Source organism: Pezoporus wallicus, unplaced genomic scaffold, assembly GCF_028554395.1.
Source record: "Pezoporus wallicus isolate ANWC-B61680 ecotype Strahan unplaced genomic scaffold, APGP_CSIRO_Pwel_v1 scaffold_7736, whole genome shotgun sequence".
Classification (NCBI taxonomy): Eukaryota; Metazoa; Chordata; class Aves; order Psittaciformes; family Psittacidae; genus Pezoporus; species Pezoporus wallicus.
The window spans coordinates 1,424,927-1,452,643 of NW_026636574.1; the positions used below are offsets into that span (position 1 = coordinate 1,424,927).

A 27,717-nucleotide genomic window follows, 5' to 3' on the forward strand; every position below is an offset into this window, starting at 1 on the left:
GGTGTGGTGCAAACTTGTGCTCGTATTTCTTGATAAGATCCCAAAAAAGAAGAACATTTTGGTTCTCCAGACTTCCCAATTGGCATAAGAGTCCGTTCGCAGGATGCCTGAGCCGTGGCCTCAGGAGTCTCTCGAGGACAGGAGTCAGAGCTGAACCTTGTTCCTTCTTGCCAGGATTTTCTCTGTGGCCTCTGTGATTTTTGCTCTATTTCTCTTTTTTTTTTCTTTCCTTTTTTTTTTTAAAAAAAACCCTTTAAATAAAGTTTTATTTTCTAATATACATCAAACAATTTTCATGCAAAGCAGCAGTCATGGAGACATCCAGACTTTCCAGGTTCCTTCTTTCCATGTATGCTTGAAAAAAAGATCCATCTTGATTTGACTTGGATTGAGATGCTTTGTGTTTTTTCTCTTCCTGCCTTTTCAAGCCGGATCCTGTATGATTTGGAACACGGTCAGTCCTTGGGCCTGTCTCCGCTCCCTCCAGAACAGCCCTCATATTTATACGTGTCCAGTGCCTTCCTTGCTTGTTCTCCCTCTGAATTCCCGAGAGTCTGTGCAATCCTCTGCCCTTTGCTGCCAGCTGAGCACCGCAACCCTTCTTCAGCTCTCAATAGACATGGCACCTATGAGTTGCTCTACTTTGTATGCCAGACGCTGCCTACGTGCCTGTTCATCCTGCTCCAGAGCCCCAATGAGCTGGTACAGAAAAAGGAAGAGGAAAAAACACAAGAGAAAGAATCAGTGCGTGAGAGGGGGAGGTGGAGGTGGGTGGGCAGCAAGATGTGAGCAACTTGAAATGGGGATGTGTGAAACTTAAATAACAAGCAGCAAAGCAATGTGCTGAGCGCTTCACCGCAGCTGTGCCACCCATTTGTTGGACTTCTCGGTGCAAGAAAAGCATGTTATCATGCACCACCATCATTCCCACTCTTGTACCTTGGACTCTACATTTCTTGTCTCATTTAGCAGGAAAGTAATGAGATTTTTAAACCCTCATCGAGTGGCATTGTATTACAAATGCATCCATGCAATTAAATGACAAACCCCTTCCTTTTAATGGGCATAATGGCAAAATCGGTTCGTCTTATGCTGAAATGAAGGGGTGGAACAGATGGTGAGAACTTGGTTTCAAGTGATGCATTCATTAAAGGCACTCACACTGCCAGCAATTCTTTGCAAACAGGAGTCTGCGTCACTACAACATGGGATTTGTACCATGCTGTTCCCAAAAGATGGGGATGTTTCTGAGGAGCTTCACTGGGTCATGACGATTTTCCACTGCATTTAAGAGGGGGCTGCGCTGGGTGTATGCCAAGGCTGAGGAATCCAGTTGCTCCCACAGTATTTTAGATATCAAATCTTATGGAAAGCATGCTACAGGCATGGCCAGGACCAGAATCTCTATGTGCATGAACAGAGCAAGGCAGCAGTGGTGCAAGCTACAGCTGTGCTGCATCAAGGACAAGGAGGAAGGCACAAGGGGGATTGTTGCACATCCCAGTACTGCACAGAAACACGGCTCCTCTCCTATGCTGTGTGTGCACCACAGGGCAGCATCACCTCTGTGCCTACCCCAGGGGACACCCACCTCCTCACTGTACTTGCTGACGTAGGAGTAGATCTCGTTGAGCGCACTCAGCATGTTGAACTCGACGGAGTGCAGGCGTGACTGCTCGGCGAGGTAGGCATTCATGTCCTGGTCACTGATGGCAGGGAGCTTGGCGATGTCTGCGTAATACCTGTGGGAAGAAAGGCTGTGGGAGGCCATGGGAAACTAAAACTGTCCCTCTTCTCCTTGGGATTGAAACTAAGACTGCAGGGAGAAGGACATTGTTTTGCTTTATGCTTACATCTAGCAAAACATGATCCTGGTCTGGAAGAGGCTCCAGTGTCTGAAGAGGCTGACAAGAAAGCTGGAGAGGGGCTTTTAACAAGGGCGGGTAGGGACAGGCCAAGGGGAATGGCTTTAACCTGCCAGAGGGGAGACTGAGATGAGCTCTTAGGCAGAAGCTCTTCCCTGTGAGGGTGCTGAGGCGCTGGCACAGGGTTCCCAAAGGAGCTGTGGCTGCCCCATCCCTGGCAGTGCTCAAGGCCAGGTTGGACACAGGGGCTTGGAGCAAGCTGCTCCAGTGGAAGGGGTCCCTGCCGTGGTTGGAACTGGAGGAGCTTTGAGGTCCCTTCCAACCCAAACCTTTCTATGATTCTGTTCTATGGAGTTGAAAACAAGAGCAGTGATGCTCAGCAGGGCTGTGCCTCCATCTCACTGCAAGAGCCACCCTTGCATCATCACCCACCAAGGGTAAAGCTGCTTCTCCCCATGTTCTGCTGCTCACCTCTCCACCCAGCTCTTGTAGCTGGGGATGTCCTTGGCGTACAGCAGCTTGTTGGAAGGGGAATCCTTGCCCAGGCGGTGCTCTGAGGTGGAGCATGAATCCATGAAGGTCTGAGCCACAACAGAGAGGCAGGCATCTGTGATGCTGCCTTTGTGGATATCAAACACAAACTGGGGGTTTTTGATGACGTTCACCCAGAATCGCAGAGGCAGGCTGTCAAGAAACCAAATTAGATGTTAAAACAAAGACTAGGAAAGGACACGTGCTGCAGTTTGTGTTCCCAAGCAGAATGTGAATGGTGGGAAGCAACAGTAATCTGGCCAGGAGCTGGGCCAGGCCCATCCAACACCAGTTAGCCCACTGCCGCCCAGACTGCTTGTCATGGGTCATGCTATGCCTGAGCAGTTCCACCAGGAGCCCATTAAACTGAGTTCATTAGAGCAGGAGCCTATGGCAGGGCTGAGCTGCTGCCTGGTTACTCCACAGTCCATCATCTGCTAAGCGGTGCAGCAGGCATCAGAGGCTTTGTCCCCAAATCCCGAGGCCTTTGTAATCAAAGGGGAATTATTATTCCTTTTTTCTTTGCCTGTATAGCAGGATCAAAAAAACAGCTGCTGCTTTCTATTACCTTTCAAGTCTCGGCTCTCTCCATCTATTCAGCTAGCTGCACGGAAGACTTAACCCTTGCTGCACTTCAGGCAAGCAGCTCAACCACATCCCCAGCAGCACAGCTCTACCGACCCCCAGATCTCTTTTCCAAGCCATTTGCTTCAACCTGCTCCAGTGTCACAACTCCCCCCCCCCCCCCCCCTTTTCCCCAGTAAAATTCCCATTTGGGAATGCTGCAGCCAAGCAAAGTGCTCAGCAGAGCTGTTAGTTCAGAGACCAAATTTCTGCCCTTCTCCTGAGCCTCCCATGCCCTGGGTGCAGAGGGAAGGACCAGGGCTCTGTGGTCTGATGGCTCTGGCAGAGCAAACTCTGCTGGTTGACACTTGCTTTTTTATTGCTTTAAGAAGTCTCATCTTTTCTTGATGATTCAAGAGTTTTTATCCAAATAACTCCTTCTTTTAGACTATCAGTAAACAGTTTTTAGCCTCCTGCAACCTTAGCAGGGAACCCAGCTCTTGCAGCCACAATGGTTAGAGGCCTTTTAAACCACAAGGGACTTAGGTTTGAAAATACAAAGTCTTCAGGGAGCAACCATTTGTGGTGCCTTTATTTTTCCTAACCCATGTTAAATTTCTAACCCACAGAGCTTTTAATCCTAAAATAACAGCAGCGGTGTAAATGTGAGAGCTCTTATTGTTTGGAGGAGGCTGAACCTGGCTGCAGTCTATGCTGGCTCCTTCCCCCTTTGCCACCTCCTTCTGCTGCCCAAATCCTCCAGCTGCTGCCTGAAGTGATGGGGAAGATGTAGCAGGCACTGAGCAGCCTGTGTTGGTATTCATGGTGGTGCAGGCAGGGTGGTGTAGGCAGGATGGTGCAGGCATGGAGCAGACTTTGCAAACCCAGTGATATCCAAAGTCCATGAGTGTGGATCTACAACCTGAGGACAGTGCTCAGGACCAAACTGGGTAGAGGACCCAGAGACACCAGAGTCTGCGGTTCAACACTGCACCAGGATTTCAGCTCATGTGTACACATGGGGCAGCATGATCCAGGAGCAAACCCCACGGCCATATACCCATGGGGCACTGGGGCAGCAGTGGTGCTTGTTGAAAAGCATCAGCATGACTTCACGGTACATTCCATGCTTTGGAGATATGGGACTTGGTTGTTCCCAGCCTTCGTGAAGCTCTTCCCTATCTGTTTTTCTCTAGCACACAAATAACTGTGCCTCCTTCCACCCTCTTCCTCCATCCTTACCAATTGCTCTTCCACGTGTGCCTCACGTCTGTGTCATGGATGCCGTGCTTATCTGCCTGCTCATCCAGGAAATCGAACATGTACTTGATGGCGAGCGGGAGCGCGCTGCCACGGTGCACGGTGCTGAACAGTGTCTCGAACAAGTCATCCACAAACTTCTGCAGCGTACCCTAACGGAAACAGCAAGGGAAGAGGTGACAGGAGGGATGGGCAGCTGTGGTAGCAAGGGGGATGCCAGATGGTGTTACTAGCTCTGCGCAGCCCCATAAAGTGCCACCATGGACCTCAAGGTATAAGTAAGGTCAGGGTCTTTACCAACACCGGGGGAATGCTCCAACCTGTAGCCAACCAACCCAGGGTCCCGGGAAAGCCCGACACGAACAGCCACCCCCAAGCATCATTAGGGGCCGCAAAGGCGAGTGTGTATAGACGAATCTCCCTGTATACTTCTCAAAGGATCTGGTGCATGAAGTTACCTTTGTAGCTAAGAGCCTGGTCAGGTAGATCTCAGACACCATCTTACTGCCCCGGTCCCCTTCCTTCTGGTCTCCGTGGTCGTGGTTTTTGACCAAGTGCCAGACCTTGACACCACTCTCCAGGTCGGGGGTGATCATGGGGGCCCGGGAGCGCAGGCTGTCGGGGCTGCCGGTGTAGCGGAAGGTGGAGTCTGAACAATGGGAGGAGAAGTCAGTCACGCTCATAGCAAACCCCTTGCTCATTTCCCTGTGTCTTCTCAGTGATGCCACTATGCTCACTAATGCCAGAGTCACCCACACTGGCTTTTGTATGGGGTAATGAAGCATAATTCCACTCAGGCACCAAGAAAATATGGTGTCTGCCAAAGATACATGTTGGTCCTATCGAAGAATGGTTTGGGTTGGAAAAGACCTTGAAGCTCATGCAGCTCCAACCCCCTGCCACAGGCAGGGACCCCTTCCACTGGAGCAGCTTGCCCTAAGCCCCTGTGTCCAACCTGGCCTTGAGCACTGCCAGGGATGGGGCAGCCACAGCTTCTCTGGGCACCCTGTGCCAGCGCCTCAGCACCCTCACAGGGAAGAGCTTCTGCCTAAGAGCTCATCTCAGTCTCCCCTCGGGCAGGTTAAAGCCATTCCCCCTGGCTTGTCCCTACTGGCCCCTCTCCAGGTTTCCTGTAGCCCCTTTAGGCACTGGAGCTGCTCTAAGGTCTCCCCGGAGCCTTCTCCAGGCTGAGCAAGCCCAGCTCTCTCAGCCTGGCTCCACAGCAGAGCTCCTCCAGATCTCAGAACATGAATCACTGAATACAGTCCCTCAGATTCCAGCCCTTCTGTTTTCATACTCAGACATGGGACTTTCCTGCTTAATGCACAACCTTTACTTATGTAAACTCAGTAATCCAGATCCATACAAGTTGTAACTTGCTCTCACAAATCAATCCTGGGCACCAGCTCCTGCAGCACCAGAGTCCTGACATCTGTAATAACAAGCTGCCCAGCACAACCAGCACAAAGAGCAGAGGAAACTCTGTTCCTGGTATTGAGGCTTTCATTAGAGCAACAAGGGCTCCAGCTGAGCACCAATGCCAGAGCCCGAGGCCAGTCCTATATCCCAGCCTCCCATCCAGCCTCCCTGTGGTCCCTGCCTCTGCCCTCCTCCTGCAGAGAAAGGGAGCTCAAAGGGGAGCAGACAAAGGATTTTTCCCTTAATTGCTAAAAAAACATGGAGGGATGTGAGATCTATTTAACTTCCCAAAGAATGTGCCTCCCTGGATCCCATCCACAGTGTCTTCAAGGCAAGACCCAGGGCTGAGTGGCACAAAGGTGTGCTGCTGGGATTTTTTCTCTCCCTACATTTCTTTGTTCCCTGGGAACCCTGTGCATTTGCTCAAGTTTAGCCTCCAATTCCTTGCTCAGCCTCCTCATCAAGAGTAAGGGGATCAATCATAAATCAGCCGAGGGAAATACAGAAGTCATTATGAAAGTAGCTAGATTTTCATCCCTGATTAAGGCTTAGATAAATGAGTACTCCAACTGATATAATTAAGGAGACAGACAGGGGGACAGCTAAGGAAGCATCTAGGAATTCTATTTTTAAACATAGCTCTGTGCTGATATATACTGGGGGAAGTAAATAAGTATCTCATTGAAATTCTGTCGGCACAATTAGAAGCATTAATCTTACGCATGAGCAATGATAGTTCATATTGGTTGCTTGCAAAAGCTTTTCCATCTGACACAGACCACTGAGCACCGAGGATTCGGGTTGTGTGACCCAGCCTTGACTTTTCCATCACCTGAAGCATGGGGAGTGCTGGGCACATGGGTGGACAATACCTCTCAGGGAGAAATGCCTTTTCTCCTGGCTTTTCCCTAAGATTCTCCTGTGAATGGCTCCTCAGAACCCTTCAATAACGTTATTTTGGGAGCTCTAAACAAGAAGAGGAGATGGGGTTTGTCAGGGGACCTCTCGTTTGTGGAACACTCTGTAAATTGAGAGATAATGAAAGATCAGCACACTGGAGATTTTGCCACTGCTGCCTTTTATGGAAGTCTATGATTACTATTATTGTGGGTTTAGTGCTATAAATGCACACCTGGCCCGTCACAGGCTCATTTACAAAGGCTGCAGTGTCTTCAGGGACCCTCTGTGAAGAACTGAGCCTTGCTATTATGCAAATAATGAATTCCCAGGTGTGTACATCCCTGAACATTGCCATTTCCCATCTTTGACCCATTAGTTAAGAATTCAGGATCCTCCACTTAGAGAGCAATAGATGAAGGAATCAGGCTTTTCTCTCGTAGCCCTGCTTGTATGCAAGGGACACAAAGCTGCTTTCCTGCAGCATGCAGCCCGTCTGAGCCAAAAGCCTTTCCCTGGGCTTTTCCAAGCCCCACATTTCCAACAGCTGCTTACATGCTTGGCATTTCTTTTTCCCTCCTCTCAGTTCTCTGGTCTTTTTTTTGCTGTTCTGCTCAGAGATGGAAAAGCCTTTCCAAAAACACAGCAGCCAAGGACATTTTGCTGTTTGGCACCAGAATGTACATTCATCCTGGCTGACGTGGTGCGGTTGAGGGAAGCAGCTGCTCTTTCTCAATCGAATTCCCTTAAAGTGTTGCCCCCCTGCATTAAAGGCAGCTTCATTACCAGCACCATCAAGATACATTTTCAAGTAAAGCTGCAAGCTCCAGTCTGGCTCAAAAATGTGCAGTGCAGCTGGAGCAATGCTCAATCGCTATACATGAGCCATTGTTTCCCAGCCCTGAACTCTGCTTCTTACCATATCTGCTAATAGATGTCCGGGATATACTGGCAGAGGCAGGAATATTGTAGGAGGAGGTCTGCTTGGGAACGAGAGCCACAACTGAGCGGTCAGATACCTGGAGAGGCAAAGAAAGATCAGTGAGATCCACCATTCACACCGCGAACACCAGCTGCTCCTCCTGCAAACGCAGGCATGAAAGTCATAGCATCATGGAGCCATCTGATGGCTTGTCTTGGAAGGGACCTTAAAGCTCCTCCAGCTCCAGCCACAGGCAGGGACCCCTCCACTCGAGCAGCTTGCTCCAAGCCCCTGTGTCCAACCTGGCCTTGAGCACTGCCAGGGATGGGGCAGCCACAGCTTCTCTGGGCACCCTGTGCCAGCGCCTCAGCACCCTCACAGGGAAGAGCTTCTGCCTAAGAGCTCAGCTCAGTCTCCCCTCGGGCAGGTTAAAGCCATTCCCATTGGCCTGTCCCTACAGGCCCTTGTCCAAAGCCCCTCTCCAGGTTTCTTGTAGCCCCTTTAGGCACTGGAGCTGCTCTAAGTCTTCCTGGAGCCTTCTCCAGGCTGAAGCTGCTGCTCACGCTGCTGGGGATGCAGCTCAGGACATAGGTGGTTGCTGGGCTGTCAGCGCACATGGCCAGGTCATGGTGAGTCTCCAAGACCCAGCCTGGGCTCTGTGCTGGGTCAGCAGCAGCTCTGCAGCAAGGGACTGAAGGAAAGGAGTGATAAATCAAAAGATGTACTGAAGATGTTTTTGGTCGTTCTGATTTAAGATTATGTTTTATCCCATAAAAATGAGCATCTCAAGAATTGTTGTGATCCAATTAAAGTAACAATGCAGAGGGAATAAAAGGGCTGTAATAACGTTATGGCCCATAAAACATTCCTATTAAAACATTTTTTATTTTAGCAATTTTTACAAACTTTAAAAGTTTGATTTACAGCTGAGCAAATCATAAAGCCATCTTTCAGGGTATTAAATTCAGTCCCTCTACTGCACCAGAGAAGGAATTAAATGCTGGGAAGTCAAACTATAAATGAACATTAGTGCTAACAAGATTTTGTTATAGCAGATTTTAGTAGCCATGCTTAATTTTATCCTCCCTATAAATCTAGTAGTCACTGGAAGTTTTTTAACTCATTTCCCTTAATTAAGGATCTGCAGGTTTCAAAGGAATGGCCTAAGTGTCTTTTAACATTGAACTTGTGGCTTGTGGTGCAGCACAAGGGAGCAGAGAGCAGAGGCACCACAAGTCTGCTCTTAGGCAGAAGCTCTTCCCTGTGAGGGTGCTGAGGCGCTGGCACAGGGTGCCCAGAGAAGCTGTGGCTGCCCCATCCCTGGCAGTGCTCAAGGCCAGGTTGGACACGGGGGCTTGGAGCAAGCTGCTCTAGTGGAAGGGGTCCCTGCCTGTGGCAGGGGCTTGGAACTGGAGGAGCTTTAAGGTCCCTTCCAACACAAACCATTCTGTGATTCTATGATCTTACAGGTGATGGACCCACTGGGGCCCAGCCAACAAATCATTTAGAGAAGCTGCACAAAAGAAATGCCTCTTTGTGCTGGAGAAATGCTTCTGGAGCTAAATCCTCCATTATTTGCCAGGAGCCCTGTCCCTACACATGGGGAAGCTCCATGGCAGCATCTGGATTTTGCTGGCCCGGCATCATCCTGCTCTCTCAGCACAAGGATGTTTGTACATCTGCTGCAGCAAGGTGACCTGCACACAACAATTTCACCACCTTCAATGCTCCGGGTTCCATTCAGATGACAGGTTCCATGTAAATGTGAGTTATTATTATTGCTAGTGACAGTGGAAATAATAGTCCCTTGTGTTTCCCAGTACAAAAGTCAGCTATTTTTAAGCAAAACACTTCAAACACCTCTGTTACTTCCTCTTCTGCTCCTGCCTCACTTCATCCCACTGATTAAGTCAACAGTAGAAACAACCAGGGGTGATACTATTTTCTTAGGCTGTTACTAGCTGTCACTTCAGTTCCATTTCACTAGGGAGAAACCCTAGTGTGCCGGCAGCCCAGCATGTTCCCACAGAGGCAATAGCTCCCTGGCCACTGTGTTGGGATCTGTTTCCACCAGAGCTGTGGTTAACTGGGAGAGAAGCAGCATTACAAATTACATACACACACACACAGAGCACTCTCACTCTCTAAATTTTGGGTTGAATGGCTTTTGCCAGCTAAAACCCACCAGCGTGCAAATGAGCATCAGATGTTACACACATTCACTTCCCATCTTGCTCTGCTGTTGCTACTTTCCCATAAAACCCCAGGGATGCCTGGGTTGAAAAAGAGCTGCCTGGCTCTTTTACAACTTTATAAATATTCCAATTCTTCTCCAAGCTGGAAACATGCTGTGCAAAACACCTTAAAGACAAGAAACCCCAAACCCAGAGCAGGGAGAGCAGTGGTGAAGAAGCCCAGATGAGAACACTGAGCTTGCGTGGGGTTGTGAGGATGCGGTGAGGATGGCAGCTCCACATTCACACCACCCTCGGCTCCCAGGTCTCATTTCCCACACATATCTTCCCTCTCTGCTTCTAATTTCTCATTTAAAGCAGTTTTCTAGTCTCTCAGCCTTTCCCAGCTCACAGTGGCTGACAGGTATTCATGCTCTGCTGCCTAGGAGTTAACCCTGCGTGAGCCACTGTAAATCATCTGATATTAAATCCAGTGTTTCATTTTTCTTGAGTAAAGCCACATGGGGTGAGACTCTCCCATGGAGTTTTAATAGGCATGAAACCAGAAGGATGCTACACAAATGGAATACAATTCCTTACAACATAGCTCTGGAGAATTTAACAAAGAATTACACCTATTTAACTTAACACATCTATATTTATAATGGAACAAGTAAGCAGCAGGGATACAGTTCTCTCTATAATTCTATAAGGTGGTTCAAAAATGTTACAGAAAGATGAATCTTTTTCTCTAAATCCAATCTAGTTTTTCATGTGAAGGCTTCCCATGAAAAACAGATTTTATCAGTTGATGCAGATGTATATTGGATTTGTCATCCTAAACATAGAGAAACCCAATGTAACAGTGTCAAAATCCTCTTGTAGTTAAATCACTGCCCTCTGCAGAGCCTCAGCACCCTGCCCACAGCACGGTGAGCAGGAGGAGGCTGCTTTCACCTCCAGCTACTGCATGCAAATCCAGAAACCACTTTGCCTTCAGATCTGAATACAGACAATACAGCTCTGAATAAAAAATGATGAAAGCTTTACCTTTAGGTATTAGGCATTAGGGAATGACTTGAACCATACCTGCTTTATACGTAGCACAATAAGCAGTGAGACAGTAGCCTTTGATACTCAAACGATTTTCAACCCTTTTCTAAGCTATGCCTTTGCCCACATCTTTTAGTCTATAGTCCTGGAGCATCTGTATTTTGATACCTAATAAAAACATCTATTGCCCAAACAGAAAAAAAACCAAACAAAACCCTGGTAGGAATACCAGAAAAAAATCAAATATTGCTGTTTGGCTTTGGCAAAAGCTCTGCCTCAACAAGATTTCTGTTGCAATACAGAGAACTTGGCTTCTTTTTAATGCATGAACTAGCTCTGCTGGGCTGTGTAGAGCTGGGGCCAGAGTGAGGAGAGGACATGAGCAGTTGGTACCTATTCAGATGCCTGGCAGCAAACTTTTGCTGTGTTCCAGAGCAAAAGTGACATTCAAATGGCAGGAATAGCTGCAACATCTTGAGTGCTGGAAGGATTTTGTTTATTTTAAGGGTAAATTTGTGGCTTGGATTTCCCCACAGGCACTGAAGTAAAAGGACTCCCTCCCCTAGCATCCAACACACATCAGACAAACACGGCTTTCACTTGTGTCTTCCTTAAGATGACTTTTAAACATCAAGGCATAATCAAGCCTTGCTGCTTCCCTGCATATTGGTTAATCCCTTGTAACTGTCAGGTAAAACAGATTTCAGAAACAACGGAGTTAACCTGCACAACTCCTATGACATTTTATGGTAATCTGTGTTTAAATCCTTTGGGCAGCTTGGAAAAGTCGACCCTCCTGGTGCTTTTTTAGATGTACTTTGCATATTTATGCCACTTTCTCTGCCTCACTCCCTGATGATATGGCTCCTGTCAATAGTGGCTCACATTCAACTTACACAGCATGAGTCATGCTGATGGACTCGAGACAGTGTATAAACAGGGAAAGATGCCAGATTAAATACTTAACACTTCTGTGCAGGTAGTGATGGACAGTAGTAGGTTACAGGTGCCAATTAATGCAGTTATCCTCTGTTGCAGACAGGCTTTGATTCTCTTTAACCAAAGCCTCCCCAGCTCCATCATTACCTCTCTTTCCATCTTTCCCAGCCTATTAGAAGCCCTTTCTGACAGATGCATGCCTATCCAGAGCAGCCTAGGCTCAGGCATGCAGCCTTTCCTTCTTCACTCCTTGAATGATGCTCAAGAGCCAGCACATAGGAAGCTCACAAGTACGAGAGATGAGCTGCTGCTGCAGCCTGTGCTTTGCATCAGGTCGTGTTGTGTCCGCAAAGCTCTGGAGGAAGGCAGAGACTCCTCTTCCTTCCCTGCCTCAGAACCCCATGTGAAGACCTGAGCCACGCAGACCACCCTTCCTCTGGCCCTGCATCTCCAGCAGCAGCAGCTCAGCCATCACCACTGCTCTCTGTGTCTCACTAGCACAGCTGATGGGTTTAATTTAGCCAATTTTCAACCCTGCTAGTTTCTCTAAGATCCATGTCAAGGTTGTTTTCCCATCTAATGCGTGAGCACATTGAACCCTTCTGGTTTATCATACAAATGGGACTTCCCCATCTGTCTTGGTAGACAAGATACTTGGGAATTAAATCTTTCCTTTTCTTTTCTCCTAACAGTGTTCTGGGAGCTGTCTGCTGGGGCTGCTTTCTTACCTGATAATGCATCAAGGTGTTCAAGCGTTTCCAATCTCCTTCGATCTTGGTGGTGATGTCTTCATCTTGCAGGACCACACGAGCTATCCGGCCCTGCCGCCACTCTGCAGGAGAGGCAAGAAACCAGACAGACATATGGTCAGAGACAGAAAAGATACTAAAAGGCTCTATCTACTTTTGAATAGTAACTACTAGACAGATAAGCCTTTAGAAAAGCCCACTTCCCAGGAAGAGACACCAAGATAAAGCTAAATTCTCAGCAGAGTGAAGGAAGCTTCAGGAATCATTTGCTCTGTGGTCAATGGAGCTCCCTCAGAGCTCAAAACCTATCTGTCAGGAGCACAGCCCATGCTTTCATTGGGCTGAAACATATATGGTGTTGTGCAGTCTGATCTCTGGTCTTCAAGCCCTGCAAAATCCACCCAGAATCACTGATCAACCTCTCTAATCTTCCCCATCTATGAGGCAAGGAAGCTTACCCAAGTCCATATCAACAGCTCTTGGCCTCTGAGAGTATGGGACATTTTTGTATACTGCATCAAGGATCTTCTCTTTTACTTGAGTGATGGTATCACAGTTTAGCACCTTCACAGGGATCTCTGGACTGTTCTCATTATCTGGGTTCACACAGTTTAGGATCTGGAAGGGAAGGAGAACCGCACCATGGGCTTCAGACAAGCATCCAGGAGAACTGTAACCACATGTGTCAAAACAACCTGACCTCATAAAAAATCCACTGCATCCGTAATTTTATCTAGTATATCTTTGATTACTGAGATAGGAGTCCTGGATGTCCAGTATCTGCAGGGGGCCTATAGGGATGCTGGGGAGGGACTCTTCATTAGGGACTGTAGTGGTAGGACAAGGGGTAATGGGTTAAAACTTAAACAGGGGAAGTTTAGATTGGATATAAGGAGGAAATTCTTTCCTGTTAGGGTGGTGAGGCACTGGAATGGGTTGCCCAGGGAGGTTGTGAATGCTCCATCCCTGGCAGTGTTCAAGACCAGGCTGGACGAGGCCTTGGGTGAGATGGTTTAGTGTGAGGTGTCCCTGCCCATGGCAGGGGGGTTGGAACTAGATGATCTTAAGGTCCTTTCCAACCCAAACTATTCTATGATTTTATGATTCTATGTCCATTTTTACCTGCTAGAGGGAGGTCAGTGTACAGGAAGATAAAATGCTCCACTCAGACCCTACCTTCCAAAACCTTATCTCAGGCTATTTCTACCTGCAAATTAGGCATGCACCTCAGTTGAGTGAGACTTAATAGCACTGATAACATTTAAGCTTCATGGTGGTGTCTTAATGCCCTGGGTTCAGCAGTAGCAGTCATTTTTCTCCTTCTTGGTAGCTGGTGCAGTGCAGTGTTTTGACTTTCGGCTTGGGAACAGAGCTGATAACAAGGGTGTTTTGGTTTGGCCAAGGACTTTGTGAGCCTCATGCTCTGCCAGGGAGGAGGGGAAGCCGGGAGGAAGCAGAGACAGGACACCTGACCCAAACTGACCAAAGAGGTATTCCATACCACAGCACGTCATGCCCAGGATGGAACTGGGAGTTACCCGGAAGGGCTGGGGGACTGCAGGGTTGGGGGAGGTATGGGTCAGAGCTTGGTCGGGCTTGGGGGGCGAGTTATCGGTCGGCTGGTGCTGAGGTGTTGTATTCTCTTCCCTTGTTATTTCCTTTATCATTATTATTATTGGTGGTAGCAGTAGTGATCCGTGTTATACCTTAGTTACTAAACTGTTCTTATCTCAATCCGTGGGAGTTGCATTCTTTTTGACTCTCCTCTCCGTCCCTCTGGGAGTAGGGGGAGGGCAAGAAGGGGGGGGGGGGGGGGAAGTGAGTGAACGAGTTACCTGACTGGGTTTAAACCACGACACTTAATTACAGACCTAAAGGTCACAACAGCTCAAGTGCAAGCAGAGAGAAGTAATTCAATAGCAGCTCTTACAGTGATCACTCACCAGAGTCTTGTACTCAATTTGCTGCCGGATCAGCTTGTCCTCACTAAGTGAGTAACGAGCTTCTCCTGTGATGGCATCAATTGGGCCTTTCTCCATCTGCTGCTTGATGGCACAGTAGAGCATGAAGAGCGGTTCCCCAGCACACTCCTACACAATGAGACAGACAGCAAAACTAACACAGAGGTGAAGGTGAATCTCCTTCAGGGCTCCTGGCCTGCACAGCAGGTTTTGCACATGATTCATAGTCTCATTGACTCAACCTTTAGCACATGTGCAATCTAGGCTCAGCCTCCAGCAGCTTTTGGGGAAGACAGCCAAAACCACAAGCTCCATTGCTCGATGGGTATGTTGTCTTTGGCTTGGCAAATCTCTATAGAATCTATATGGCTGTAAAAAACCAGCAATTTGAGATCTTGATCTCCTCATTCACTCCTATGAAGCACATTCTTTGGGGCTTCAAAACCATAAATAAAGTTAAGAAATATGAAAGCCCAGGCATGGAGGTGGGAGTGAGAATTTCTCCCAAGTACTAAAGAGGCGCAACAGAAACTCCACTACATGGGAATGACACCACATTGAAGAATGCTGAGCACAGAGGCTGTGGCAGCTTGACTCAGCCCATGTAACAGCATCCCTGGGTGTAGGTGTCCCCGGAGCAAATTTCCATCTCCCGCCTCCCCTCATTTGACTTGGAGCCTGACTGAAGAGTTTCAAGTCCAGATTCACCCTGGGGCAGACAGCAAAGCAGCAGCAGCAGGGTCTCAGCTCCATCCCTCCTTACCTTGAGAAACTTGTGGAGGAGGAAGGCAAACCAGTTAGTCAGCATCTTCTCAGCCACCGACTCAGTCCTAGGGAAGCCAGGAGGACACACACATTACATACTAAACCAACCCATGCATCAGAGGCCCCAGATCTCCCTGGCTACACCCTGGCACCGCTCCTGTGATGCTCTGGACCAGGGCAGGATGTGGCAAGAGCTGTCCCCACTCAACACACTAAGCTGACAGCAGCTTGCCCAGCTGACAGCCCATCAGAGCCCTGATGGGGCTGGTGACAGGGAGCCTGGTGACACTCTGCTCCTTGCACGTGGTGCAAATTACAGCCTAGCTCAGGAAATCACTGGGATTTGCAGCAGTTCCTGGCAATCAGGGAGAGCTGAGTGACAATGGCAGGGAAATTGCAGCTTTCTCCCCAGTTCCACCCAGTGTCCTCTCCCCACATTATACCCAAGATTATCTTTAATTTAAATACAATGGCTTCTAATGACAGTTTTTAATTCTGGCTCTGCAGGACCTGGAGACTCTGGTTAAAGCACTTCAATCCACTTTTCCCTGGGACAGGATGGATGAGCTGGTGGCAGTGCCCCACAGTCTGCATCTGAGCCCCACCCAGGCATCTCATGCCCGTTGTGGCAGGCAGGAAGGCAGGCAAGCAGGAAAGCAAGCAGACAGGAAAGCAGGCAGGCAGGCAAGGCTGCCAGCCTGCATGTGAGGCCATGCATAGGGGAGCTGCTCTGCTGCATCAGAGTCAAATGGGAACATGACCCTGGGCACCTTGGCCTTCACACCACATTTGATATCAGGATGTGGTCCAAATTTCAGCCAGGGAAAAGGGATGCATCCAACCCCTTGCCCTCTGCAGCACCCTTTCCTCTAGTGACCCAGCTGGTTCTGGGCTCCACCTTTGTCCTCTTGGTTGACAACACTGCCTTTCTGACCATGTGCCACCAACCCTGCTCAGGAGATGTCCCATGGGTGTGGCAATGCCCCAAGCCTCTGCTTTTGCCCATACCTTCACCTGGAGCAAGTCATATCCTGCTCCAGACCTGTCTTCAACATTCGCTCTGCTGCCTTGAGTTAGGGACTGCCTCTTGGTATGTATTTATACAGCATCCCACATGCTTGAAAACTGACATTTAATGAAAAGCAACAGGGTTTGATCCCGAAGTCAGGCAGATTAAGAATAAACAGGAGACATGGATTCCAGCATACAAAAACTGACACCAGTTGGTAAAGAGACCTGGGGTTGCATTACCCATCATCTCTTCTGATGGCAACATCTGCCAGGAATTTGTGAAAATGTCTGCAGATCCCCAAAGAATTTCAGACAGAATTGATTAACTGCCTAAAAATGCATGCTACAAATAGACACACACATTGTTCTCCGGCTAGAAATATTTCAGTCACCCAATTAAGGAGAAGAAGCACTAGGATGTGAGCCAGGGAAAACACAGTCAGTGATACAAACCAGAGAAGAGGTGAAAACCTCAGAAAATAATCATTCAGGACTTGAAAGTGAATATTAATTTAATAAACTACTTTATTATTACACTATTAAGGATTGGCAAGCCTCCCCCTCTATGAGGCCCACAGTGAAGTAATGCTGTGTCCTGTCCCTGTGGGCTGCTCATGGCTTGCCACTGACACAGTAAAAATAACTGGAATGTGGAGTGACAGGAAAGTTGGGGCATGTTGTGCAAAAGAATGGTATCAGACACTCTCATGCTCAGCTGTTCCCTTTGATTTTTATATCAGAAATACAAGATCAGCGGAAGGGAAGAGCAAAAAAGAACACCTCGGAGCATCTCTGTCAAATCAATTTCTCCATTTCTTCAAGCACCGAACCTCACTCTCATCTCAACACAGGCTGACAGTGTAAACTATTTGTAGTGCATCAGTCCTGGGAATGGCCAACAATTGCACTAATCATCACTGTCTTGCACTGGCTGCTTCAAAATTTCATCACTGCAGCGTGCACAAGGAGTAATGGTGGCTCCTTGCAAACAAGTCTGCAGTAGGTACTTCCCTTGGCCCATCTCCACCTATGAAATGGCATAGACAGTGTAGACAGTGTGTAGACGAGGCCCTCAGTGCCATGGGTTAGTGGCGGCCTTGGCTATGCTGGGGAATGCTTGGACTTGATCACCTTAAAGGTCTTTTCCAACCTGGTTGACTCTCTGAGTGCCCGCAGAAGCCCTAGGGCCGCCGCCATCACAAAGCCTCGGTGGTCGCTGTGGAGACGCTGTGGGACTGCCTGGCATCAGTCATGGGTGCAGGCATCGCCATCGTGACCTCAGAGGCTTTGTGATGAAGGGGGAGTCCTTGTGCCCGGAGGCCATTGTGACGGAGGTACCCCCGTGCTGACCGTGGGGTATATAAGGAGCGAGAGCCCTGGAGCACCCCAGGCCAGAGGAGCAGCCTCCCTCAGGAGGCAGCAGTTTCCCTGGAAGCCTACGGCACTTCAGCGTCCCAGGACGTGGGAGATGCCCGTCGGTAAAGAGGCGAACGCCCGTTCCCGGCCCGCTGAGGGCAGGCCGAGCGCACAGAGGATGCACCAGGTGAGGGCCGGGGCAGGAGGGAGAGGACGGTGGTGGGACAGGGCCGTACGGAGCCGCCTGGGTGCAGGGCCGGGCCTGCGGGCACCGCGGGGGCAGCTGTGCAAATGCAGCCGCATTCATCACACACCTCTTCCTCCTCCTTCTGCCCGCAGGTGGCCCGCAGGCAGCCCGAGGAAGAGCCGCAGGGCAGCCTGAGCCAGGCCTCGTCCCGCCAAAGAATCACCGTGCCACGGGTGCCCTACCAGCAGAGGTTTCACCCTGTTATCAACCAGCAGGTACTAGTTGGGAGAGCGAGGGAGACGGGGCTGAATGTCCTCCCGACCATGGGAGGAGCGGGAGGAGCAGGAGGGAGCAAGCTGAGCCCCCCGTGCCGTGCCCGTCAGGCTGCCCGGGCACGCCGGGGGTGCTCTGGGCAGTGGCCGTGGGCTGCGGGTGGCCAGCCCTCTCCCCTGCCGGACTGGGGGGCAAGCGGCAGCTCCCTGCGGGGCTGAGCCCTGCCCTGGGGCTGGCAGGGGAGCACAACTGCATAAGCTGTGACACAGACACAAGGGACACCATCACACAGCCTCTCCTCGGCTTCTCTTGCAGACGGGCAGCCTGGGGCACCGAGTGGTGCTGCCCCGCAGCAGCGGCGCAACGCAGCAGCAGACGCTTCGTCTGCCACCAGTGGTGGCAATGACACCCCTGCCACCGCCTCGCTCACAGACACCCATGAGCAGCTCCCGCAGGCTGCCAACTGTGGCAAGGAGGCAGGAACCCCGCCAGCAGCCAGCGGCACAGCAGGAGCCACCACGCAGCAGGGCTGCCGGGACAAGCACAAGAACAGCCACTGTCCAGGCAGCCAAGAGCAGCAAGGCCCCTGCCACTCAGCCCACACTGAGAAACGCTGGGAGAGTGGCCGAGCACCTGCCAGCCATGCTGACGACGGGCAGCAAGGACAGCCTCAACACCAGGTCGCTGGGGCTACACCACAAGGTGCTTCCACAGCGTCTGCCCCCGCTGCCCAGCAAGATCAACCCTAGGGAGCAGCCAAAGGGGAGCTGCCTGCCCAGAGCTACTAAGGAGAAACTGGCACCTCTCCCTCCAGCGGCACCAGCACGAGCTTCCCATGGCTTTGGCAAGCAGGAGCCCACAGCGCAGAGACAGAGACAGGCACCTGCCCCGCAGAGCGGCAGAGGATTCAAGGCAGCTCTGCAGGTCACAGGCACAGGCAAAGAGAGGAAGCCTCTGCTCCCACCTGTGGCCGTGCCCCAGAAAACCAAGAAGAGGCAGGTGGAACAGAAGGACATGACCAAAAGCCTGCCCGGGGCCAAGGTGGCAATGCCACCTGCAACACTCAAGTCGCCTGGGGCAGCAAAGCCTCAGGGGGAGCACAGCAGAACCCTTGCCTGCCTGGCAGCGGACGAGGGGAAAGCTGCAGCTGCCCTGGCAGAGATCCCTGGGGCAGAGGCTGTCACACCCCACCTTGCCCCCGCAGCACATAAAGAAGGAGACGCCGCCGCTTCTCCTTTGCCTCAGGATGCTCAGCACCCAGTGACTGAGGCACGTGCGGGCGGCACCACAGATACCGAGGTGCAGGAAGGAGCTGCCTCCCCGGGGCTGCGTGTGGGAGGGAGATTCCTGGTGCTCCCCAAGACAGAGGAGAGGAGAGCCGGCCTGCATGGGCAGCTGGATGGCCCTGAGGAGCGGGACCTCCAACACAGACACGTGAGTGCTGAGAAGAAGATGGGACAGCACAGTGGGATGAGCCTCCCCCTGCCTGGGGCCAGCTCTTCCGCTGCTGAGCTGCAGCTCACTCATCCCCTCATCCCCGTTGTGCGATCTCAGGAGGAACCGAGGGCTGGGAAGGAGCAGGAAGAGGAGGACCAAGGAAGGGAAGAGGACAGAGAACTGTCCCAGCTGCAGGATGCCACCAACTGCAACATTTGGATCAAAGCCTCGATCCTGGAGATCTTCCAGCCCCCCGATGTGGATCCCCTGAAGGGGAACGACGATGAAGGAGAAGCAGCAGCTTCTCCCTCAGCTCATGACTCTGATTGCCAGGTAAGCCACACGCATCAGGCTGGCACCGGAGATCCTGAGGTGCTGGAGGCAGACCCAGATCCCCAGGGATGTTTGGCAGGGACATTGCTGGTGCCCCCTGTGCCATCCCGCTGACATTCCCTCCTTCCCCTGCCTGTGCTCTTGCTTCCCCGCCCCTCAAACTCCTCTCGAGCAAAGGCTGTGAAGGAGAGCAGCCTGTGAGGGACCTCCCTCCCAGTGAGCAGCCACCAGCAGCAGCCTTGGAACCCAAGGGGCGGGCTGATGCACCAGCAGCCCTGGCGCAGGTCACGGGGCCACAGGGAGAAGGCAGCCCACAGCACAGCACCCACACAAGCACCTGCAGCCCTGAGAGAGATGTGGCTGGGGAGAGAGCTGTTAGCTCTGATGTTCTGCGCTGTGTTTACAGGAGGCGCCAGCAAACCTGGCCAAGGAACAGACGGAGGAGGTGAAGGAGTCCTCAGAATGCGACTGGGACAAAGAGCTGTCCCAAGGGGAAGCCATCACCATACGGGACATCTATGTCAACCCCTTGGTGCCTGAGCTCTCCCAGGCACCCCGCGCGGGACCCCAGGAGGGATCCAGCATCCCCAGCAGCGTGGGCACAGCCGCAGCAGGAGAGGCAGCAGAAGAGGCAGCGGAAGAGACAGCTGGAGACCTGCAGAGCCTGTCTCCTGCCCTGGCCAGACCCACAGACACCGAGCCAGCAGCTCCCACCCTGCCTGCAGCTGCTGAGCAAGAGCAGCACCGCACACCTCTCGCTGCCCTGGCACAAGAGGACGAGGAGGCACCGGCACCAGCTTCCCCTGGCTTTGACGAGCCGCAGGCAGCAGCACAGGCACCGAGACAGGCACGTGTCCCGCAGAGCCTCGCAGTATGTGACACAGCTCTGCAGGTGATATCCACACCCACAGAGTGGGAGCCTATGGTCCACTCTGTGGCTGTGGTCAGGGGAACCGAACAGCAGCCTCTGGAACACCGGGACACGACACAGTGTTTGTATGTGGCGGTGCCCACAAGCAGTCCTGCAGCACTTGAGGACTCTGGGTCTCATGTGGCCACAGCCCCTCCCGCTACTGCAGCAGCAGGAGGTGTACAAGACATGGTGTCACCCGTGTTGGGAGAACAGCAAGAAGAGGCCACCAATGCTGTTGTCTCCCCAGCAGCAGAAAAGGGTGAAACGACATTTTCATTGACAGAGCTCCCAGGGGCAGAGGCTGCGACACCCCACCTTGCCCCAGGAGCAGGCATAGAAGGACATGCAGCTGCTTCTCCCTCAGATCAGGAATCTCAGCCCCCAGTGACTGAGGCGCATGTGCCCAGCACCACAGGTCTCGAGGTGCAGGAGGCAGGTGCCTCCCCCAGGCTGCGTGTGGCAGAGACATTCCTGGTGATCGCCTGGACAGAGGTCCTGGAGGGGCAGAAGAGGAGCAGCACTGCCAGCAGCAGGCACAGTCTGGACAGGCAGAGGACAGCCAGCCTGCTTGGGCTGCTGGGAGGCCCTGAGGAGAGGGAGCTCCAGCTGCAAGACAGCCAGAGGCAATATTGCTGCCCGAGACACAGGGCGTTGTTCCAGTACCTACAGGTGAGCGCCAATGATGGATGGGACAACACAGGGGGATGAGCCTGCTCCTGCCTGGGACCAGGCACTACGCTGCCCAGCTGCAGCACACTCATCCCCTGCATCCCGGTTGTGTGATTACAGGAGGAACTGCCCACTGAGAAGGAGCAGGAAGAGGAGAACGACCACAAAAGGGAAGAGGACAGAGACCAACTGCTGTCCCATTTGCTGGACGTCATCAAGGGCAACATACGGACCAGAGCCCTGGTCAAGGAGGTGAAGGAGTCCTCAGAACGTGACTGGGACAAAGAGCTGTCCCAAGGGGAAGCCATCACCATACGGGACATCTATGTCAACCCCTTGGTGCCTGAGCTCTTCCAGGCACCCCGCGCGGGACCCCAGGAGGGATCCAGCATCCCCAGCAGCGTGGGCACAGCCGCAGCAGGAGAGGCAGCAGAAGAGGCAGCGGAAGAGACAGCTGGAGACCTGCAGAGCCTGTCTCCTGCCTTGGCCAGACCCACAGACACCGAGCCAGCAGCTCCCACCCTGCCCGCAGCTGCTGAGCAAGAGCAGCACCGCACACCTCTCGCTGCCCTGGCACAAGAGGACGAGGAGGCACCAGCACCAGCTTCCCCTGGCTCTGCATCCTGTGTCGCAGAGCAGGCAGCATCTCAGGCACCTGCCCCAAGGCGGCGCACACTTAGAGAAAGAGCTCTGCAGCTCTCATTCGTGCGCAAAGTACTCAGGAGAGCATCTGAAAACCACCAAGGTGAGGCCAGCAGTGCCCCTGCCTCACGGGCAGCACAAGAGGAGGAACCGCCAGTGTCACCTGCAGCAGTTCAGGACACTGAGGACGAGTCAGGTACGTCCCTGCGTCGAGTGGCAGCCAGGCCAGGCTGGCAGCAGCGTGAACATGACTTCACCTGTGCCCCGGCCTCCACTCCGTGGGCGAGGGCCAAAAAGCCTTCAGTGGAAAGCCCCCGGGGAAAGCCCGCGGTGCTGGGTGGCAGCAGGAGCTTGCCCAGCGCCCACCCAGCCCCATGCCTACAGCTCTCCTATCCCCGCAGGCACTGCCACCCAGCCGGATGCAGGAGCGCTCCAAAAGCGACGATCGTCCCGCTTCAGGAGAGCAATGAAGTCTCTGCGCAAGACTTTCAGCTTCTCCTGCATGAACCCACGGGTAGAGGAGTAGTGCCCCACTGCCGGCGCCAGGCCTGACAGAGCTGCGCTCAGGACACCGTGCTGCAGCCTGCGCTCGCTGCAGACACCTTCTCGGGACAATAAACCATACCCCTTTTCCCCCACTGCTCGCCTCTGCCTGCTACTGCCAGCAAACTCGGCCAAGGAACAGACAGAGGAGGTGAAAACCGAGTCACAAAATGACAGGGACAAAGAGCTGTCCCAGGAGGAAGCCATCAGCGTACGGGACACCTATGGCGACACCTCTGCACCAGAGCTCTCCCAGGCCCGCCACGCGGGTCCCCAGGAGGGATCCAGCAGCCCCAGCAGTGTGGGCACAGCTGCAGCAGGAGAGGCAGCACGAGAGACAGCACGAGAGGCTGCTGAGGAGCTACAGAGCCTGTCTCCTGCCCTGACTGGACCCACTGACACTGAGCCAGCAGCTCCCACCCTGCCTGCAGCTGCTGAGCAAGAGCAGCACCGCACACCTCTCGATGCCCTGACACAAGAGGAGGAGCTGGTACCAGCTTCCCCTGGCTCTGAACCCTACGACGCTGAGGAGGCAGCATCACAGGCACGTGCCCAAAGGCAGTGCATACTTGCAGACAGAGCTCTGCAGGTCTCATTCATGAAGCGACAACCATCCCGCTTCAGGAGAGCAATGAATTCTCCAGGCAAGACTTCCAGCTTCTCCTCCATGGACACACAAGAGCAGGAGTAGTGCCCCACTGCCGGCGCCAGCCCCGACAGAGCTGCGCTCAGGACATCGTGCTGCAGGCTGCGCTCGCTGCGGACACCTTCTTGGGACAATAAACCATTCCCCTTTCCCCCCACTGCTCGCCTCTGCCGCCTACTGCTTTTCCCTCGTGTCAGCAGTGTAGAAGCCTGGGGAGCGACCTCTTTCCTTGAGGCACTTCCCAGCTGGTGGGCTTGCAGACTTGCTGCCTCTGGGCAGCACGTGCTGCCCATGCAGGAATAGCGCGTCCCGATGGCATGAAGCAGGGTGTGATGCGGTGGCTCACACGTCAGCTGCCTTTTGAAGCCAGCTGCATGTTGCAGCACTCTAATGGGCATGAGGGATTTGTAGAAGGGATGGGAGGAATAAGAAGAACGGCTTGGAGCTGCTGCAAGGATAAAGCCTGTAAATATGTGTGAGGTAGCTCAGGTATGTGAAGGTGAAGGTGACAGAACGATGGGCTGCTTATCAGGAGCGGGACCAAGCCTTGCTGGGCAGCCTGCCTTTCCCTGATGGCTCCAGGGGCAATGCATGGCATTGTCCATCCAAAAAGTACTCTTCTTCACTACGTCTGGAATGCTCTACTCACCATCATAATAGGATGGGAGGCAAGGACCCGAAGCACTGTACAGATGACATCAAGTTGGGTGGGAGTGCTGATCTGCTAGAGGGCAGAAACCTCTGCAGAGGGATCTGGACCAGCTGGATCTATGAGCTGTGGCCAATGGTATGAGGCAAAGGGCAGGGGCTTGAACCTGCAAACATCCTGGCCTGTATCAGCATTAGCGCGGCCAGCAGAACCAGGGCCGTGACAGGGGACACCCCCTCTACTGGGCATTGGTGTGGCCACCCCTCAAATTCTGTGTTCACACCTGGGCTCCCACTACAAGAGAGACACTGAGGTGCTGGAGCGGGGCCGGAGAAGGGCAGCGGAGCTGGTGAAAGGCCTGGAGCACAAGTGTGATGGGGAAGGGCTGAGGGACCTTGGGGGGGTTCAGTCTGGAGAAGACTCGGGGGAGGTTACTGCTCTCAACAGCTACCTGACAGGAAGACGGAGCCAGGAAGTGCCTCTCTCCTCACACAAAGAACAAGAGATAGGATGAGAGGAAGCAGCCTCAAACTGCACCAGACTGAGTTTAGGAACAATTGCTTTCGCAGAGGGTGCTCAGGCATTGGAGCAGGCTGCCCAGGGCAGCGGTGGAGTCACCTTCCCGGGAAGCGTTCATACACCGTGTAGACGAGGCCCTCAGTGCCATGGGTTAGTGGCGGCCTTGGCTATGCTGGGGAATGCTTGGACTTGATCACCTTAAAGGTCTTTTCCAACCTGGTTGACTCTCTGAGTGCCCGCAGCAGCCCTGGGGCCGCCGCCATCACAAAGCCTCGGTGGTCGCTGTGGAGACGCTGTGGGACTGCCTGGCATCAGTCATGGGTGCAGGCATCGCCATCGTGACCTCAGAGGCTTTGTGATGAAGGGGGAGTCCTTGTGCCCGGAGGCCATTGTGACGGAGGTACCCCCGTGCTGACCGTGGGGTATATAAGGAGCGAGAGCCCTGGAGCACCCCAGGCCAGAGGAGCAGCCTCCCTCAGGAGGCAGCAGTTTCCCTGGAAGCCTACGGCACTTCAGCGTCCCAGGACGTGGGAGATGCCCGTCGGTAAAGAGGCGAACGCCCGTTCCCGGCCCGCTGAGGGCAGGCCGAGCGCACAGAGGATGCGCCAGGTGAGGGCCGGGGCAGGAGGGAGAGGACGGTGGTGGGACAGGGCCGTACGGAGCCGCCTGGGTGCAGGGCCGGGCCTGCGGGCACCGCGGGGGCAGCTGTGCAAATGCAGCCGCATTCATCACACACCTCTTCCTCCTCCTTCTGCCCGCAGGTGGCCCGCAGGCAGCCCGAGGAAGAGCCGCAGGGCAGCCTGAGCCAGGCCTCGTCCCGCCAAAGAATCACCGTGCCACGGGTGCCCTACCAGCAGAGGTTTCACCCTGTTATCAACCAGCAGGTACTAGTTGGGAGAGCGAGGGAGACGGGGCTGAATGTCCTCCCGACCATGGGAGGAGCGGGAGGAGCAGGAGGGAGCAAGCTGAGCCCCCCGTGCCGTGCCCGTCAGGCTGCCCGGGCACGCCGGGGGTGCTCTGGGCAGTGGCCGTGGGCTGCGGGTGGCCAGCCCTCTCCCCTGCCGGACTGGGGGGCAAGCGGCAGCTCCCTGCGGGGCTGAGCCCTGCCCTGGGGCTGGCAGGGGAGCACAACTGCATAAGCTGTGACACAGACACAAGGGACACCATCACACAGCCTCTCCTCGGCTTCTCTTGCAGACGGGCAGCCTGGGGCACCGAGTGGTGCTGCCCCGCAGCAGCGGCGCAACGCAGCAGCAGACGCTTCGTCTGCCACCAGTGGTGGCAATGACACCCCTGCCACCGCCTCGCTCACAGACACCCATGAGCAGCTCCCGCAGGCTGCCAACTGTGGCAAGGAGGCAGGAACCCCGCCAGCAGCCAGCGGCACAGCAGGAGCCACCACGCAGCAGGGCTGCCGGGACAAGCACAAGAACAGCCACTGTCCAGGCAGCCAAGAGCAGCAAGGCCCCTGCCACTCAGCCCACACTGAGAAACGCTGGGAGAGTGGCCGAGCACCTGCCAGCCATGCTGACGACGGGCAGCAAGGACAGCCTCAACACCAGGTCGCTGGGGCTACACCACAAGGTGCTTCCACAGCGTCTGCCCCCGCTGCCCAGCAAGATCAACCCTAGGGAGCAGCCAAAGGGGAGCTGCCTGCCCAGAGCTACTAAGGAGAAACTGGCACCTCTCCCTCCAGCGGCACCAGCACGAGCTTCCCATGGCTTTGGCAAGCAGGAGCCCACAGCGCAGAGACAGAGACAGGCACCTGCCCCGCAGAGCGGCAGAGGATTCAAGGCAGCTCTGCAGGTCACAGGCACAGGCAAAGAGAGGAAGCCTCTGCTCCCACCTGTGGCCGTGCCCCAGAAAACCAAGAAGAGGCAGGTGGAACAGAAGGACATGACCAAAAGCCTGCCCGGGGCCAAGGTGGCAATGCCACCTGCAACACTCAAGTCGCCTGGGGCAGCAAAGCCTCAGGGGGAGCACAGCAGAACCCTTGCCTGCCTGGCAGCGGACGAGGGGAAAGCTGCAGCTGCCCTGGCAGAGATCCCTGGGGCAGAGGCTGTCACACCCCACCTTGCCCCCGCAGCACATAAAGAAGGAGACGCCGCCGCTTCTCCTTTGCCTCAGGATGCTCAGCACCCAGTGACTGAGGCACGTGCGGGCGGCACCACAGATACCGAGGTGCAGGAAGGAGCTGCCTCCCCGGGGCTGCGTGTGGGAGGGAGATTCCTGGTGCTCCCCAAGACAGAGGAGAGGAGAGCCGGCCTGCATGGGCAGCTGGATGGCCCTGAGGAGCGGGACCTCCAACACAGACACGTGAGTGCTGAGAAGAAGATGGGACAGCACAGTGGGATGAGCCTCCCCCTGCCTGGGGCCAGCTCTTCCGCTGCTGAGCTGCAGCTCACTCATCCCCTCATCCCCGTTGTGCGATCTCAGGAGGAACCGAGGGCTGGGAAGGAGCAGGAAGAGGAGGACCAAGGAAGGGAAGAGGACAGAGAACTGTCCCAGCTGCAGGATGCCACCAACTGCAACATCTGGATCAAAGCCTCGATCCTGGAGATCTTCCAGCCCCCCGATGTGGATCCCCTGAAGGGGAACGACGATGAAGGAGAAGCAGCAGCTTCTCCCTCAGCTCATGACTCTGATTGCCAGGTAAGCCACACGCATCAGGCTGGCACCGGAGATCCTGAGGTGCTGGAGGCAGACCCAGATCCCCAGGGATGTTTGGCAGGGACATTGCTGGTGCCCCCTGTGCCATCCCGCTGACATTCCCTCCTTCCCCTGCCTGTGCTCTTGCTTCCCCGCCCCTCAAACTCCTCTCGAGCAAAGGCTGTGAAGGAGAGCAGCCTGTGAGGGACCTCCCTCCCAGTGAGCAGCCACCAGCAGCAGCCTTGGAACCCAAGGGGCGGGCTGATGCACCAGCAGCCCTGGCGCAGGTCACGGGGCCACAGGGAGAAGGCAGCCCACAGCACAGCACCCACACAAGCACCTGCAGCCCTGAGAGAGATGTGGCTGGGGAGAGAGCTGTTAGCTCTGATGTTCTGCGCTGTGTTTACAGGAGGCGCCAGCAAACCTGGCCAAGGAACAGACGGAGGAGGTGAAGGAGTCCTCAGAATGCGACTGGGACAAAGAGCTGTCCCAAGGGGAAGCCATCACCATACGGGACATCTATGTCAACCCCTTGGTGCCTGAGCTCTCCCAGGCACCCCGCGCGGGACCCCAGGAGGGATCCAGCATCCCCAGCAGCGTGGGCACAGCCGCAGCAGGAGAGGCAGCAGAAGAGGCAGCGGAAGAGACAGCTGGAGACCTGCAGAGCCTGTCTCCTGCCCTGGCCAGACCCACAGACACCGAGCCAGCAGCTCCCACCCTGCCTGCAGCTGCTGAGCAAGAGCAGCACCGCACACCTCTCGCTGCCCTGGCACAAGAGGACGAGGAGGCAC

At 53.8% G+C, this 27,717-nt stretch overlaps 1 protein-coding gene across 3 annotated transcripts in view; it reads right to left on the reverse strand.

The window, feature by feature from the left end:
• Positions 1-249: 249 nt before the first annotated feature.
• PLXNA2 (plexin A2) overlaps positions 250-27,717 on the reverse strand; it is a 169,871-nt gene continuing 142,403 nt past the window's right edge. For all 3 annotated transcript variants that reach the window (XM_057400688.1, XM_057400687.1, XM_057400689.1), the window contains exons 23-32: positions 15,098-15,164; positions 14,317-14,463; positions 12,832-12,991; positions 12,353-12,456; positions 7,456-7,555; positions 4,679-4,869; positions 4,203-4,372; positions 2,337-2,549; positions 1,592-1,742; positions 250-699 (exon numbers count right to left, since the gene is read on the reverse strand). In XM_057400688.1, the coding sequence (XP_057256671.1) occupies positions 604-699; positions 1,592-1,742; positions 2,337-2,549; positions 4,203-4,372; positions 4,679-4,869; positions 7,456-7,555; positions 12,353-12,456; positions 12,832-12,991; positions 14,317-14,463; positions 15,098-15,164 (1,399 nt within the window). In that variant the 3' untranslated portion in view covers positions 250-603. The remainder of the gene's footprint in view (positions 700-1,591; positions 1,743-2,336; positions 2,550-4,202; positions 4,373-4,678; positions 4,870-7,455; positions 7,556-12,352; positions 12,457-12,831; positions 12,992-14,316; positions 14,464-15,097; positions 15,165-27,717) is intronic.